The sequence below is a fragment of the Nothobranchius furzeri genome, chromosome 2 (assembly GCF_043380555.1).
Source record: "Nothobranchius furzeri strain GRZ-AD chromosome 2, NfurGRZ-RIMD1, whole genome shotgun sequence".
NCBI classification, from domain to species: Eukaryota; Metazoa; Chordata; class Actinopteri; order Cyprinodontiformes; family Nothobranchiidae; genus Nothobranchius; species Nothobranchius furzeri.
Window position 1 is genome coordinate 79,059,962 of NC_091742.1, and position 17,275 is coordinate 79,077,236.

The window sequence follows — 17,275 nt, forward strand, 5'->3', positions numbered from 1 at the left end:
CTCTTTTTTGTATCAGATCTCCAGACTGGTCATTTGTTGTAACTTGCGTGCATTTTCCTCTTTGCTGACACAGCTCAGTTTATTCTCCATGTCTCTTGCTAATGATCCATAATATGGGCCAATCCATCACCGTTCTGCCATTGGTTCCTCCCAAACTTTGTGTTCCTTTGTCTCCGAAACAATAATAGTAGATTTTCTCTCTCTTGGCATATTTATGGTATGAAAGAAACTTTCACTTTACGAATAGTGGCAGCAGTAAATTCCAGTGATAGGTGGACCATGTCTTCATTTCGCTTCTAAACTTGAACACACACAGCAAGTACTAAACAAGAATTGGAGTTACATTTTAGATGTAGCACAAGCTTCCTTAGACTTTTTTTTTACCTTTTTTGTCTATTTCAATGTTAAAAGGCTGAGATTTTAGGCAGGTTTGATGGTTTCTTTTCAAAGAAGGTTAATCAAAGCGATTACGTAAACCACTATGTCAACTAACTGAACTGCAAATCGCATGCCCAAGGCATTATGCAACTTAAAGGTCTTGATTTTATAAGCATACAATCCACCTGGTGTCATAACAGTAGACATTTCCCAAACATGGTCAAATACACCTGCGAATAACCAGTAGCATGTCAGACGTGTTAACATCTTTAGCATGGTCTACCATGTGAACATAGTGATCAGTGTGCAGCTTAAGGAAAACTATCAACTTGTTCAATACATTCATACTGAAACATCTCTACTAATTATTGCGAGAAATGCCATGTTGGAATCCCGGGCAAGCCCCGAGTTTGCCGCGACTAGATGCAAGGGCCATGACAAAAATGAGAGAAATGCAACATTTATTCTCAAACAACAGCTCAAGAGAAAATAAGAGCAAATGTTGTTTCAAAATAAAATTAGTACTAACCCACTGGAATTATGGAATGTTTGAGTTTTCTGTCTGCGTCAAAACAATGTTGTCTGAATTATCCAAAATACAGTTAAAACAATCAAGAGCTCCTAGGCTGATGTCGTCAAAGACAACATAACGGTGTGATTTTTTTTAAGGATCTGACTGTTTTCTGTGTTTTTACAGTGTTATTCAGCAACCTGCTGTCTGTTTATCGCACAAAAAAAGCTAAATTCTTTTCAAATCCTTTGCCACTTGTCATATCAGCAAAGTTTAGCCAAACATTTTTGTAAATATTAGACTATGCCAGGGCTGCCCTTTAGTCACCAGATCTGTTCATTACCTTTATGGAAAGAATTATGAAGAGAGTAGAGGGTGTCGGGTTTGACGGGAGGCTCTATGCTCTTGCAGGGGAGGTTTGGCAGCCTAGCGTGAAGTGGCTGGGATGAGGCTCAGCACCTTTAAATCCAAGTTCATGGTTCAGGACCGGAAAGGGTGGATTGCTCCGTTCGGGGGAGAGGCCATACCTCTAGTGGATGGGTATCACTGGGTGAGGGAAGCAGGAGAAGCAGGATACGGGCTGTTCATAGCAGTGTCTGCATTGATGTGGATGCTGAACTGGTCCATTGTGGTAGGGAGCTAAGCCAGAAGACAAAGCTCTCAGTTTACCAGTCGATTCTTGTCCCAGATCTCTTCAGTAGTCGTGAGTCGTGAGCTGAAGGTAATGACCGAATGAACAAGATCACAAATAGTGGCTGAAATGACTTTCCTGTGCGTGTTGGCCAGGCTGAGCCTTACACCTGGGCCACACTGTGTGTCTTACAACCGTTCTAAACAAATGTCTCATCATGAACAAAGTTGAGACAAAAAATGGTGAACATGAGCTTGATTTGCAGTTCTGTAGCCGTCCTGGTCGACCAGCCCACCTAGCACTCTTATGACCAAATTTACCCTGCGACAGTTTTCAAGCAGTGTCAGAAAACGACAACTCTGTTCTTTAGTTGACCAATGAAAATACACCTAGGGAGTGACATGAAAAATTATTTATGATGGTACAATGTGAGAATAGCATTAGCAACAACGGAGGCTACATGCAAGAACATGTGGACTACTCCTTTTTGGAGTTCCCGTACAGAGGCTAATAAAAGAATTGTTAACGCTAGTGCTTATTTTGCCTTTGACCGCTGTTGTCTTAGTTAGCTGTCAGCTTTTAATGATGTAACCTTTTTGGGAGTATGCTCGTGACATTAGCTTGTCCCGCTAGAGCAAGAAATCATGCAGCTTTGCTTGTTGAAATCTCAAGTCATACAATGTACAACACCAAGTTAAAGTTGTGGGGATTTAACACCCTTGCTTTGCTGAATTTAAGTAAAATAAACAACAAAGGAACATTTATTTGGTGTAATCATCAATTTACCCACTGAAAGTTATGTTTGTGTGCATTAAAACCCAAAGTCAGATGTCAAGTCATAGCAATTTCTGAAGAATTTTACACAATATGTCCTAAAACTCACTGAAAACGTGATAAATGTGAGTCTCGTCCACAGGTTTTACCAGAAGCACCAGACGAACAAGCTTGTTGTTGGTTAAATCAGAAGGTCAAAGTTGTCTATCATGCAGGAATGTTGCTACGTTAGGTTGTGTTGGGGGCTACGATGGCTGACATGGTCAGAGTTTGAGATTTGTTTTCGAATCGATTCTGCGTGGTGTTTTGTTTCCTTTCAGACTATGAGCTCACAAACAGGAAGAGAAAGAACAATTCTCAGAGGCACGGATGAGTTACGAAGACAGTGGCACTCAGCACTACAGAGTCAGTGGTGAACAGAAACCATGTGTGGAACTGAATCATGTGTTTTGGTTATGCAAACGATTACCTCGCCACTTTTGGGAGGTTTTACCTCCCACTCTGAAATCTCCCTGTGATCATTGCTGCAAAGTTAACAACGTCAAGAATTGACTTCATAGTCTTCACACAAAAGGAATTTCCAGTAATTCAAGGATTTATTTGAAATACTTTATTCACAACATGATTGTAAGGAAAGACACAAAACAAGATATTGAAGTACGATGTGAGCTTATGGTGATGAAATCACACATTCTGCCTCAGCTGAAGCTAAGAAGAAGCTGTTGCCTGCATCATTCAGAGGATGTGATTACATCAGTGTTTTTCTTTCTGTTTTCATAGAAAAGTGTGAAGGAAGGAATCCTGTTGAAGCAGACCAGCTCCTTCCAGAGATGGAAGAGAAGGTACTTCAAACTCAGAGGGAGGACCCTCTACTACGCCAAAGACTGCAAGGTAGAGGAATCTCTGAAACAGTTTTTAGATGTTAAATCTTCTATACTGGCACAGTTTAAAGTCACACGCCACTGAAGTGTGACCGAAATGTCATTTCACCTCCTGATATTATTCAATGAATAACTGATATCTAGGGATGCACTGATGGATCGGCATTTGATCGCAATTGGCCGATAGCGCCCCTATCGGTTTTGATTGGAGTTTTCAAAATGGATCAAAGCAGACCGATCAGGTAGGGTTGTCACGGTAACCGGTGTAGCGGTAAACCCCGATTAAAAAAAAAGTTGACAATAATAATAACCGTCTTGTTTTTAAAAATATATATATTATCTTGGTGGGTTTACCATGGCTGCGGTGTCGGCGCGGTGACCCTTACCAGCCACCGTATCATCTGCTGAAGTTGCCGGCGGCACATGCACGCTTTGCTGTTTACAACCAAAACTTTCTTGAAGCTAAAGCTGAAATAATGGTCAAAGGAGGAGACGGCAGCGCTCAGGAGGACATTTATTATCCCTCAAAGAAGACAAAGTCGGAAGTACGGGCATATTTTAGATATTTGAAGAATGCCGAGGGAGTTTATAGAAGACGGCGATCCTGTTTGCAGCATGTGCAGAAAAAGTGTCTGTGAAAGGCAGCAACGCTTCAAATCTCATGACACATCTGTATGACCATCACCCACAACTCTACAGTTAACGCAAGGCAAGCTAACGTTAGCGTTTTAGCTAAAATGTGTGATCCGAGGATTTGGGTTGAGGAGAATGCAACGAGTCGCTATATAAAGCAGCCGCAGCGCCGCTACCTGCATATAAACCGTGTCGCGGACACCCCCATGTTGAAATGACGCTATGCATTACGGGGCTCCCAGGGGCAGATAAGAGTTGGTTTCTCTCCGAGAATAATTATGAATTTAACAATGATTACTGCCTGATGACATTTTCTCACATCTGCAAAGCTCACTGGAAGGACACAAACCGAGGACAATATTTTCCTGATATAGGGTTTATTACTCAAGTAAGGGTAAAAATGTATCTGATTAGAAGGCTACTTGAGTACTGAGTATCATCTGAACTAATATTTTTTAAATGATGACATCAAACAGACATAAAATAAGAAGTTATGGGCAAATATTGGTATTTTAAAGACTAAAGGGAAAAAATGTAAACAAATAAACAACATAATTACAAAATAACACATTTTAGCCAAAATTTAGACAAACTGAGGACAATATTTCCTGACATACAGGGTTCATTTAATTGTGTGAAAATGTAGCACGTTTAAAAAAATACCGCGATAATACCGAAAACCGTGGTAATTTTGGTCACAATAACAGTGAGGTTACATTTTCACACCGTGACAACCTTAATACAGACTATTTTAGATTAGGTTACATTTCCTTTATTCCCAGATTATGCAGTTTGTAGCACTCATTATAATGTTGTAGAAAATTTCTGGCCACACGTGATCAGTATCTGTGATCAGCATTCTTTGATATCGGTATCAGTGATCGGTATCAGTGATCGGTATTGGTGATCGGTATCGGTGATCGGTATCGGTGATCGGCAGCAAAAAACCTGATCGGTGCGTCCCTACTGATATCATCGATTACAAAGTACTGCATTTGCCCTTACAATAGTTGATAAGTTGTCTTTTGATTTAAAACCTTGCCAAAAACTAGAATACAAGTGCAGCACAGACAACAATACGTCTTTGTCAGCTGATGTCACATGCACGGTGCATTTAAGATCATCCTAGTTAGTGAAAAGAGCACAGCATAAGGAAAAGATTAAAATATTATTTTTTATTGTTGCAACAAACTTTCACTCTGGAGGTTAGACCTAAGGACGCTTCTTTGTTTATCTGTGAGGAAAAGGTGTCATTTTATAGCCTGGCAAACCATCCTACATATCCTATAATATGTAGGTCACTCCTCTGTTCACTGATTTCCATTGGCTACCTTTAGCTTCTTGCATCAAATTCAAATCGCTAGCACTAGCATACAAAGTCCTGGATGGTGCTGCTCCCATCTACCTGAATCCTCTTGTAAAGGTTTGTGTCACGCCTCGACCACTCCGGTCGTCGAAGGATCGTCGGCTAGCAGTGCCTCCAACATGCTCAGGACAATCCAGACTCTTTTCATGGGTTGTTCCACAGATGTGGAATGACCTACCAAGCACTACCAGAACAGGGGCTTCCTTGTCGATTTTCAAGAAACTCCTGAAGGCCCTGCTCTTCAGAGAGCATCTTCTAAACTAGGACCCTCCCTGCACCCATCCCCCACTCTGCTGTCCACTTCTTGTTCACTTCCCTCTATGATTGACTATGCTGCCTCACTGCCACCTAGGACTGACTGAAGTACTAGTGTTTGTTGTTAGCCTCAAGGGCAACCTGCTGGCTTCATTATCACTTGTAAGTCATTTTGGACAAAACGTCTGCTAAATACATAAACGTACATGGATATAGTCTGGCCATGATCCATAGGCCCATATACGTGGGGTGGAGTCTATGGTGTTCTTTCAAACTGTCTCCACATGTTATTGGACAACGAACAACATGATATACTGACCACTACACATGTCAGTCAATGGGTCTGTCATTCACTGTCAATGAAGACGCAAACACATCCTTTTTCTAAATAAAGGATTTAAGTACCTCCATCTACTCTTGACCCACAAAAAAGCCCAAGTCTGAATTGTTCTACCTTGTTGGCAAAACTGTTTCAAACGAGTCGCTGCCATCTTTGTTGTTCTGCTCTCTCGCGTCACCCCGTCCACCAAACCGATAGAAGGCTGTGACTGGCCCACAAAACTGCAAGGGCTGCATAGTGCTGCAGTTGTTAGCACTGTTGCCTCGCAGCAAGAAGGTTGCAGGTTTGAAACTCAGCTGCAGTCTTTCTGCGTGGAGTTGCGTGTTCTCCCCATGCATCTGTGGGTTTCCTACGGGTACTCCGGTTTCCTCCACAGATCACAACATGCCCTATAGGTTAACAATTATACGTCGCTTTGGATAAAAGCGTCTGCCAAATAAATAAACATAAACAAACTGATAGAATGCTGTGATTGGCAAGACACACGACTGTTCAGGCCTACTGAGGCTCCTATGGAGCGTGGTTAGACCAACCTGTTGAGCAAAATCATTTTTCTTCATCTATGGTCTGTCTAGATTTCTAAGCTATTGACATATTTCAACAAAATACTATAAAATGTTATTATTATTATTATTATTATTAGTATTATTATTATTATTATTATTATTACTTCGTTTCTACAGTTCTCCAGTTGAAATTAGCATAAATCCTGCACACAGCCACTGGACAAATGGATGTCAGCTTCAAGTGATCGATAGTTCTTAAACTCTTGAAAGTGTAAGCACTTAAACTAGTTTGTTCTATCCAGAGACAGAGCTGGACCTGTTAGCCCTCCAGTCGTATAAATCGTGTATTTTTATTTTAACATATTGCACAGCCAGAACTGCAGCATTTATTTATTTTTTTTCCCCCATCAGTCCCTGATTTTTGATGAAGTGGACCTATCAGATGCCAGCGTGGCAGAGACGAGCACCAAGAACATCAACAACAGCTTTACGGTATAAAACAAATATTACATATTGACATTAATGTATTATTTTGCCTTTGAAACATCGGTGTGAAATTGTGCAATAATAGTTTAAACAAAATCAGACAGGTGCATACATTTGAGCACCGTTGTCATTTTATTGATTCCAAAACCTTTAGAACTAATTATTGGAATCCAAATTGGTTTGGTAAGCTCAGTGACCCTTGACCTCCATACACAGGTGAATCCAGTTATGAGAGCGTATTTAAAAAGGGCAATTATACGTTTCCCTCCTCTTTGAATATTCTCTGAAGAGCAGCAACATGAGGTCTCAAAACCACTCACATGAGCTGAAAACAAAGGTTGTTCACCATCATGGTTTAGGGTAAGGATACAGAAAGCTGTCCCAGAGATTTCAGCTGTCTGTTTCCACAGTTAGGAACATATCGAGGAGATGGAAGACCACAGGCCGGTTCAAGTTAAGGCTCAAAGTGTCAGTCCAAGAAAAATCTGGGATAAACGGAAGAAAAAAATGGTGAGAACAATCAGAGTCAACCCACACACCAGCAACAAGGACCTACAACAGCGTCTTGTTGCAGATGGGGTTACTGTGCATCATTCAATTATTCAGTGCACTTTACACAAGGAGATGCTGCATGTGAGAATCCTTTTCTCCACCCACAGCACAAACAGAGCTGCTTGAGGTATGCTAAAGCACATCTGGACAAGCCAGCTTCATTCTGGAATAAGATGCTGTGGATCATGAAACTACAACTGAGTTATTTGGGCATAACAAGGAGCATTATGCATGGAGGAAAAATAACACATTCCAAGAAAAACACCTGCTACCTACAGTAAAACTTGGTGGTGGTTCCATCATGCTGTGGGCTGTATGGCCAGTGCAGGAACTGGGAATCTTGTTAAAGGTGAGAGACACATGGATTCTACTCAGTTTCAGCAGATTCTGGAGACCATTGTCCAGGAATCTGGACATGCTGAAGCTGAAGCTGCACCAGGTCCGGACCTTTCAACAAGACAACGACCCTAAACACTGCTCAACATCTGCTAAGGCATTCATGCAGAGAAACAAATACAATGTTCTGGAATGGCCATCTCAGTCCCCAGACCTGAATATTATTGAAAATCTGTGAGTTAAAGAGAGCTGCCCATGCTCAGAAGCATCAGACCTAAATGAACTACAGATGGTTTGTAATGAAGAATGTTCCAGAACACCTTCAGCCAGAATCCACACTCTCATTGGAAGCTATAGGAAGTGTTTAGAGGCTGTTTTTTCTGCAAAAGGAGGATCTATTCAATATTGGGTTAATTTCTTTATGCACCTGCCTGAATATGTTTAAACAGTTATTGCACTTTCTGTAAATCCTATAAACTTTGTTCGCTTCTCAAACACCCCTGTGTGTGTCTCCTGTATGGTATATTTAACTGAGATTTTTTTTTTATTGCAACAAAGATTTATACAGGAAAATCAGGAAGACTGTACTTCCCAAACAAATGCTAACAACAATTTGTAAATCTCCACTTTGGTCATAGCTTTTTAAAAGAATAATGTCAGGTGCTGTTTATCTTCACTTTCATAGGCATAACAGGCTAAACAGTACAAAAATATCTTTGTTTTGTGGGATACCCGGCTACATTGTGAACAGGGGCTAAATGTGCTAGTAGTTCATAAAAAACATGTTTGATATCTGCTTTTCTCAGGATATCCAATATAGTGGTATAGTCTAACGCTTAAATTTCAATCCCATATAAACCAATACAACTCCATGCTGGGCGTCCCCCTCGTAAAAATATATTACTTTTAGGTAACCATCATCACAGATCTACTTTTATGCAACACGTGACACTTTAAGTAAGGTCAGTTTTGTCAAACAAGCAAAATATCTCTAAAACCAAACTTCTGATGCGTCAGTAATGTTCAGAAGTAGCTGGAGGTTTTTACGAATATGTAAAGGTTTTGTCCTTTAAGTGTTAAAACTAATACCGATAATTTGAGATATTACATTTTGATGCTTATATTGGCCGATAATATCGGACATTCCTAAAATAACAAAAATCTATATGAGACTATAAATCACTTTAAAATAACTTTAACTTAATACTGTAGAGTCTGAAGTGAGCCCCCTGCTGGCCACTTTAGTTTGAGAGAACATATTTATTGGCCTCACTTTCCAGGCCTTTAGGATATAGATTCTTATTTCAGATTTTATTTTATTTTATTGTCACATTAAAAAGTCCAGATATTTTATTTAGTAAAACTTTTTGGTTGTAAATACAGTTTGTTTACTTTTCCATGAGTCATGAGTGGTCAGTGAAGTCCAGTGTTCTTCTCATTTGGGAAGTTTTTAATAAAAAAAAGTAAAAAGTCTGAGATTAGCTGTCTGGATGAGTGTGAAATAAAAATCTTCCTCTGCTAAGCCCCGACTTTCACCTGCCTGTGCCTTTCTCCTCCTCTCAGGTGATCACCCCATTTCGCAAATTAATGCTTTGTGCTGAAAGCAGGAAGGAAATGGAGGACTGGATTACTGCTCTCAAGTCCGTCCAAAAATGGGAAAACTATGAAGTTAGTGCTTCTAATCTCTTTCATCAGAATCTGGTTTTTCAGCGTCAGAGTAACCGGGCCAAACTGATAAGAGCTGATCACAATAATGCAAATTAATGCACCTGAGTTCTGTTTACAGCTTAACTTGGATCTGTATCTGTCTCTCTCTCGCTGCTCTATTTTATTTATTTATTTATTTATTTATTTGCTTGCTGCTTCTCATCCGGGCGTTATGCTGACAGATTGATTTAGCTCATAAAGTTGAAGCTTTCGGTTTTATAGGCAGTAAAATGTGTGACTTGCTTTTCACGACATGCTCTCTCAGGTTTTAGGGTTTTATTCAAGTGCTCGCTTTTTGTTTTTCCTCTGGGTATTTACAGCCTATGTGAGTATAAAACTGCTGTCTGCGCCTCAGATTTAGCAAATTTTAAATATGTTTACTTTTAGTGAGCGTAATTTACAGATTTATCCCATTTATCTGTCTTACCCAAGTTAGCTGATTGCTTTACAGCGTATCAGTGAAGACTTCTGCCTCCTAAAGCTGCAGAGTTACATGATGTCTGCATGACACCAGAAAGTCCTTCCTCCATAATTCCTGCTTGTCGTCTAACAGGCGAGTCAGTTCAACATGGAGCATTTCTCTGGGATGCACAACTGGTACGCCTGCTCACACGCCAGACCCACCTTCTGCAACGTCTGCAGAGAGGCCCTGCCAGGCGTTACCTCCCACGGCCTGTCCTGTGAAGGTACACACACGCACACCTTCTGTTACGTTCGTGGTCTTCACAAACGCATTTTTATTGTGTTACAATAGTTTTCTTCTGTGTTAGCGTGAAGTGCTATTATCCAGTTATTATATGTGGGAATTGGCCTGTATATTTAGCATTGCGCATTTTATGGCAGCCATCAGTTTGCACGTTTTTTCCTTTGAATTTACTTCTGTCTGTGACTTAAGTGGGTTTTTGTGTAAAAAGTTAAAGAAAACTGGTGTTTAAGCTGTTGCAGAGAGCTTCCTGAAACACCTGTTTAAAAATAATGTTTACAATCAAATTAGTCTGCTCCAGTTTCCTTAATTTTTATGTGGTTTATGTAAACGAGTTTTGTATAAACATTAACACGGGAAGAAAGATCCTGAAAAAGTATTAACCTTAAAAGTCCTTCTGAATGATAAGTAATCCTTCAACCCAGAGTCCAAAGGTCTTAAATCAGAGAGAGAGAGAGAGAGAGAGAGAGAGAGAGAGAGAGAGAGAGAGAGAGAGAGAGAGAGAGAGAGAGAGAGAGAGAGAGAGAGAGAGAGAGAGAGAGAGAGAGAGAGAGAGAGAGAGAGAGAGAGAGAGAGAGAGAGAGAGAGAGAGAGAGAGAGAGAGAGAGAGAGAGAGAGAGAGAGAGAGAGAGAGAGAGAGAGAGAGAGAGAGAGAGAGAGAGAGAGAGAGAGAGAGAGAGAGAGAGAGAGAGAGAGAGAGAGAGAGAGAGAGAGAGAGAGAGAGAGAGAGAGAGAGAGAGAGAGAGAGAGAGATTCAACTATATTCATTCATTTTATTTTGAGCCATTAAAAAAAGACATGTAGATATACATAAGTGACAATGCACATCAAAATTGAACCAAAACAACAGAAACAATCATTTAGCCCTTGCTCGAAAAGGAGTGGGAGGAAGTAAAACTTATTTAATCCCACCCCATATTACATTCACATCAGTTATTTCAATACCACACCTCTAAGGTAGTAGTAATATCACCACCTCTAAGGTAGTAGTAATATCACCACCTCTAAGGTAGTAGTAATATCACCACCTCTAAGGTAGTAGTAATATCACCACCTCTAAGGTAGTCACATCCCTTTTTTATTCCAATAATGTAATGGCTGTAATTTGACCAAATTGGTCTTAAAAGTCCAACTTGGTTTCCTAAACCTGCAGGTAACTTTTTTCGTTATCCCAGTCTTTCACTACATGTATCTACCACCTTTAGCTGACTCAGCCTTAGGAATGTACGTGTACCAAGGTTAGACAGGTTTTATTGAGGGTTTCACATAATGAAACCGTTTCCTTGTAGTTTTACACCAGCTGTAACAATATAAACACGCCTACACGCAGTTTTAGATTCAGGTTACAACGATCGTTTGTTACAAAACAACTCCCCACAGAAACAGGTAAGGTAACGTTCAGGAAGGATGTCTAGACATCCGTCTCCCCAGCGACACTCCTCAGCCTTCCTCAGAGGTATTTAACGGCATGATTTTATCTCATTTTGCTTTACAACTTGGTCATTAGCCAGTGATTCTGCATTAAAACCGACTGAATAAGTAGAGAAAAGACAGTAAATGTTTTAGATAGGAAACCACCGTCCTGCCCGAGCTGCAAAACTTTAGGAGAATATCAATAATTCGTCAAGTAAAGCCCGACCACCTCTAATGGACAAATTAAAAAAGCAAAAACACATCAAGGATACCAGATTTGTCACGGTCAGACCTAGTGACGATCAGCCGGATCCAACAACAGCCAAACGCAGAGAAAGATTTAAAGAGTTTATTAAAGGACTTGTTAAAGTGATCGGGACCAGCTGGAGTCGGTTCCGGGTGGCGTGGCCTGGGAGACAGAAAACAGTCAGCGAGGGAGATAATTCAGATGTCTTAATCCGAGGAGTGACCCACCTTCTGAAAACGGCAGCGGAGCTCAGCGGTGAGGAATGCTGATGAAGGTGAGTGCTGAGATCCAAGATGGAGCTGAGGCAATAGACGGGCTCTGTGGTCAGACAGACTGAGGTCGGGCAACAGGCAGACGGGCTCGGTGGTGAGGCAGGCAGAGGTCAGTAACGAACAGGCAGGCAGACCGGTTCAAACGCTCGAAGGACTGTGACAGGGCAGCAGACGATCTCGCACTGAGCAGCAGGAGCCAGGTGCTTAAATAGGGAGCAGCACAGTAGGGGTGGGCAATATAAACCATATAAGATAGAAATGACATCAAATCGGGTAATGATGGAGTTTTTGGCTATATCGCAATATCGCGATAACACATGACGTCACTAAGATGTGCACCCTGCTGACTTTGGGACAACAGAATGGCAGTGACTGCAAGCATGGAGTGGGCAGAGGAGGAGGCCTATATGCCCTCATGTGGCATATATTTGCCACATGAGGATATTTAAAAGCATGTCATTTTGACATATATAAACAGAGGAAAAAATATATCGCAATATATGTCGTTACCGCACATGCTTTAGATTATATAGCAATATAGATTTGAGGCCATATCGCCCAGCCCTACAGCACAGGTGACATTAATCAGCTAGATGACTACTGCTGCAGGAAGACAGGAATACACAGAGGTCATGGCATGATCATGACAAGATTGGCCTCAAAGGGTCGATCCTAACCCAATCATCCATCCTTGCTGAGCACTTTTGACTAAAGGATGCATTAATTAGAATAAACTGTCAGTAATAAGGACACGCCTTTTTTCTACTCTTACTAGAGTCGGCTTAAAACATGGCTGGTCAATAGTCATCAATGTGATCACTAATTATTATTAAGAGTTTTATCGATAGATGTATTTTTAGGTCAGGGACCTGCATTATGTTAGTCTTTGATTTCTTTCTTTTGAAACTGATGAAATATTTGAAAATAGTTTTATTTGTGTCCTTTTGCTGTTTTACGCATGTCTGAACCATGTTCTGTACTGCATTGTCCCTTTGTTTTTACTGTGTGTGTGTGTGTGTGTGTGGGGGGGGGGGGGGGACTATGGCTGGAAACTAGCTCTTTGGTAACATAGTTGCATCGAGGATTTAAATCTCAAGTTTGATCACGATACGGATAATTTGTTTTTGTGGCCCCCACACTTTGAAATGCCTCCGCCCTTTCTGTCAGACGGGCACCGTCCCTCACTTCCTTCAAGTCTCTACTGAAGACCCCTTTTATAACTTGGCATTTGGCCAGTGATTGTTTATTTTTCGCCCTGCTTTGTTTATTTTTCGCCCTGCTTTGTTTTAATCTGTGTCATCTGTTGTATCTTAAGCCTGCTTTGATTGTACAGCACTTGGGTCAGCTTGCACGCTGTGCTTTAATATGCCTATTTAATATGGTGTTGTACCAAAAAGACAGTAAATGTTTGCATGTATCAATAAAAATCCATACGCTGCTTTCAAAAATAGATTCACGTTCTTAATGCTACATAAATATCGCCATATTTCAGTTTATCGATATTTTCTTAGATACATAGAAGACATGTAATCACTGGGTCTCCTTCCTTTGGGACGCTCCTGGGAAACCTCCAGATGGAGGCGACTAGGAGGCATTGTCACCCGATGCCTAACCAAGTCTGGTGTTTTTAGATGTGGAGGAACAGCAGCTAGCAGAAGATGCAACTGAACTTTTTAAATTTCAACCTAAACCTTTTGTATTACAATATTTCCAATTTCAGAGTTTTTAAAGATACACGTAACATTTCTGTCTTCTGCAGTTTGCAAGTTCAAGGCTCATAAGCGCTGTGCTGTTCGCTCCACCAACAACTGCAAATGGACTACACTGGCCTCTATAGGAAATGACATCATTGAGGACGAGGATGGGGTTAGACGTTCTAATCACTTTGGAAAAATTGCCTTCTCCCACAAATAAACAATCAATCTTGTTAATGTAGTTATTTCATGTACTTTTATTTGTTTTACACAAAATTAGCTTAGATTGATCTCCAGCTGTGCACATCGTTCTCTCTCTGCTGTCACATTTATTTACTGTTATTGTCGTTTTGCTGCAGGTGTCCATGCCGCACCAGTGGCTGGAAGGCAACCTTCCTGTCAGTGCCAAATGTGTGGTGTGTGATAAGACCTGTGGCAGCGTGCGGCGGCTGCAGGACTGGCGCTGCCTCTGGTGCAAGGCCATCGTAAGTGGAACTCATTTATTCTCCACCTCTGAGAGCTGAACTCCAACCTGTCGTATTAAGTGCCGATAAATGATGTGGAAAACTGAGATCTCCATCGGAACTTGCCAAAGTTGGAAAATAAAAACAAGGCTAATGTGTCAAACTCCTATTTCAGGTGGTTTATACACCAGAGATTAGATGTTCCTCCAGTTGTCTTCTTGTTCCTGGAGGTGTGTGAGGCTTGACGTGAGTCATCAGAGTAATGGGACGGCTCTTAAAATAGCAGCAGAGATCCCAGAGGAGACGGGGAGCGGCCTCTGATAAATTAACGCCATCGTTTTTAGCCACGGTACATTTAGTACAACCTTTTACAGGTTGGGTGATTCATTCTCTGTGGGAAAGTAGAAGGACATTTAAGGACACGGTCGAAGCACCCTCCGAGTGTGCATGCTAGTAGGATTTACTCAAAAGCAGATTTATTTTAGTTCAAAGCTGCATCTTCTGCTCGTTTTATATCGGTGACGTGAGACTCGTCTCACATTCCTGGTGTTCAAACACGTTTCCTCCCAGATGAGTTCACATCCTAATTCAAAATGATAAAAATGCGACTTTGTAAAGTCTGTCTCTCCTCCAGCTGTGACTGTTTGAGATGACAAAAGTTTCCCTGAACCGCTGCAGAGGAAACTTTAGTGACAAGTTTAATAAATGGTACGGTCACACACATCTTTGTTAATAAAGTCCCAAAATGTCCTAAAAATGTCTTGTTTCATCTGTGATCTGGTTGCCAGCGTTTCTGAAAGCTGTCTCCCATTTCTTGAACCTTTTGACTCTCAGAAGCAAAGTTGAGAAGGACAAAGTAGCTTCACCTTCGTCTGTTGCAAAGGCAAGCCGTGATATCCAGGTTGCGATTGCCATGTTGGAATGTCGGAGCAACAGTGTTCCTGCCTACATACATTTTTTTAAAAGCATGATGATACATTTCAATATAGTGTATAAGAAAACGTTATATTTGCTAGAGGGGAACTTTGTGAATTAAGAATTTGTACATGTCTTCCCCGGGTCCAGGTCACAGGGCAGCAGCAGCAGGGAAGCCCAAACTGTCCTCCTCCCAAATATTTTCCTCCCATGGGACCTAAAGGTGTTCTAGTGAAATAATCCCTAACTAGTGTTCTGAAATTAAAAACGGAAAACTAAAATGAATATTGTAGTTGTATTTTTATGTTTTTCTCGTGAGGACGTCCTTTTCACTTACACAAAGATGGCGGGACTTTAAAAGGACTTTTCAGACTTTTGAATTTTTATGCTCGCGATTGCCCCCCCCCCCCCCCCCCCCAAGCCAAAAGCGTAACGGCAGCTTCAATAGTAGGCTCGTGCACGAGGCGCACATGCTGTACGTGCACACTCCTTAACGAAAATAACAGCTGAGACCGTCCCGTGTGTGTATGTGTGTGTGTGTGGCCCAGAGGACAGAGGACAGGAGAACATGCAGCTAATTAATTAAATAATTTGGTTCTGTACCTTTCTCTTCAGCACAGCCGACAAAGGTTTAAGATGGGTCAGTCCTCCTGCATGCTCAGATCATTCCCTTCCCTTGCTTGAAAAATTGTTTCAAAATGAAAGTTAAACCCACATCTTTTTCATCTGTGAATTCAATGCCGTTCGGCGAGTCTCAAATAAAAATTTGGGCATCTTATTGTAAAAAATATATACCATTAATGTAAAAAAGAAACTAAATAAACTATGTTCACACCAGAATCGAACCCAGGTTTTCTACATGAGAGTCAGCAATTTTACAAGGTGAGCTACACACCAGTAATATTCATAGCATCGGTAACTTTTATATCCTTGATGACAGCTGAAACATTGTCAAAACAAAGAACGGTTCGGAGCGAAAATGGCTATTTTGTTGCTAATTTGCAGGAAATATCGAGAAGAAAGTAGCTAGGGGTCCTCAGAAATGTAGCTAGGTTCATCACTAGGCGTTAGGAACAGCGACAAAGTCGCTGAGTTGGCACTACCTCTCTCTCTGCTGCTAAATCTACGGATAGCAAATGCTACGGGCTATGCCTGAGCGTGAACGCGCATGAAGCAGCCCGCTCGACCCGAGCAGCTCTCTTTTTCTGTGATTTTACAGAAAAACAGGCAATCACAGTAAAAATGCCAGGGCTCATTCTACAGGACCAGGGCATTGCAGGAGAATGTATGAAGAAGAAATGTATTATTTCTACAGATGTTTTGGCTGTCAAACTTCCATAACATCCCTTTAAGCTAGCACTGAAACCTGCCACTAGATGGCAGACTTTTGTATGGTTTGATCGGATTTTTAGCTGATATCAATAATCCCGACAGTCAGCACCCAGCGAGATACTGGATTTAATCTAAACTTGTTGTGATGCCCTCTAGGGGCCAAACAATTCCATTACAGTTATAGACGTTTATGCCTGACAGGTGATCAAGGTCTGAGTATAAATAGGGAGTTCTTTTCTATCAGCTATTCATGTTAAAAACCTGAACGTACGACAAAACCACCAGCCGGCGGCGTGCTCTCCTTTTCCTTGTTTAACATTAAAATGTTTTTAAACAGCTTCTGGAACCGTGGTGACACTGATCTGAAGAACTCTGTTTGGTTTAGCAGCTAATTGTTAGCAGGTGTAAAGTTTAGTGCACTAACTCTTAGCGACGGCCGTGTGCACGTTTACATACAATGTAAAGTCTGATCCTCAAGATGTGAAAACACGAAGACAATGAATCAGTGGCATTTGTAAAGGTTACAGACCAGGCATTTGGTGGGTTTCAGTGGGATGTAACGACCTTTCTGCTTCTACTGGACTATAGAAATACTGTGTAGACCACTAACTGTGTGTGCGTGCGCGTGCGTGTGTGCGTGCGTGCGTGCGTGTGTGTGTGTGTGTGTGTGTGTGTGTGTGTGCATGTGTGTGTGTGTGTGTGTACTCACAGGTCCATAACAGCTGTAAAGAACAAATGGGGAAGGTGTGTCCTTTGGGTCAGTGTCGAGTCTCCATCATTCCTCCCACTGCACTTAACAGCATCGACTCAGACGGTGAGACAGCACCCACCACCTCCCCCGCTGCCTGTTTGCTTCACACCAGGGCACAGTCGGGTTCA

The 17,275-nt window shown here is 41.4% G+C and overlaps 1 protein-coding gene across 4 annotated transcripts in view; it reads left to right on the forward strand.

Moving 5' to 3' along the window:
* si:dkey-172j4.3 (diacylglycerol kinase delta) overlaps nucleotides 1-17,275 on the forward strand; it is a 99,058-nt gene that overhangs the window by 64,902 nt on the left and 16,881 nt on the right. For 2 of the 4 annotated variants that reach the window (XM_070548025.1, XM_070548026.1), the window contains 7 exons: nucleotides 3,075-3,185; nucleotides 6,687-6,767; nucleotides 9,213-9,317; nucleotides 9,910-10,042; nucleotides 13,751-13,857; nucleotides 14,045-14,170; nucleotides 17,108-17,210. In XM_070548025.1, coding sequence (XP_070404126.1) covers nucleotides 3,075-3,185; nucleotides 6,687-6,767; nucleotides 9,213-9,317; nucleotides 9,910-10,042; nucleotides 13,751-13,857; nucleotides 14,045-14,170; nucleotides 17,108-17,210 — 766 coding nt within the window. Of the gene's footprint in view, nucleotides 1-2,542; nucleotides 2,700-3,074; nucleotides 3,186-6,686; nucleotides 6,768-9,212; nucleotides 9,318-9,909; nucleotides 10,043-13,750; nucleotides 13,858-14,044; nucleotides 14,171-17,107; nucleotides 17,211-17,275 lie in introns of those variants that run through there. The other 2 variants (XM_070548028.1, XM_070548027.1) reach the window with 2 other exon arrangements.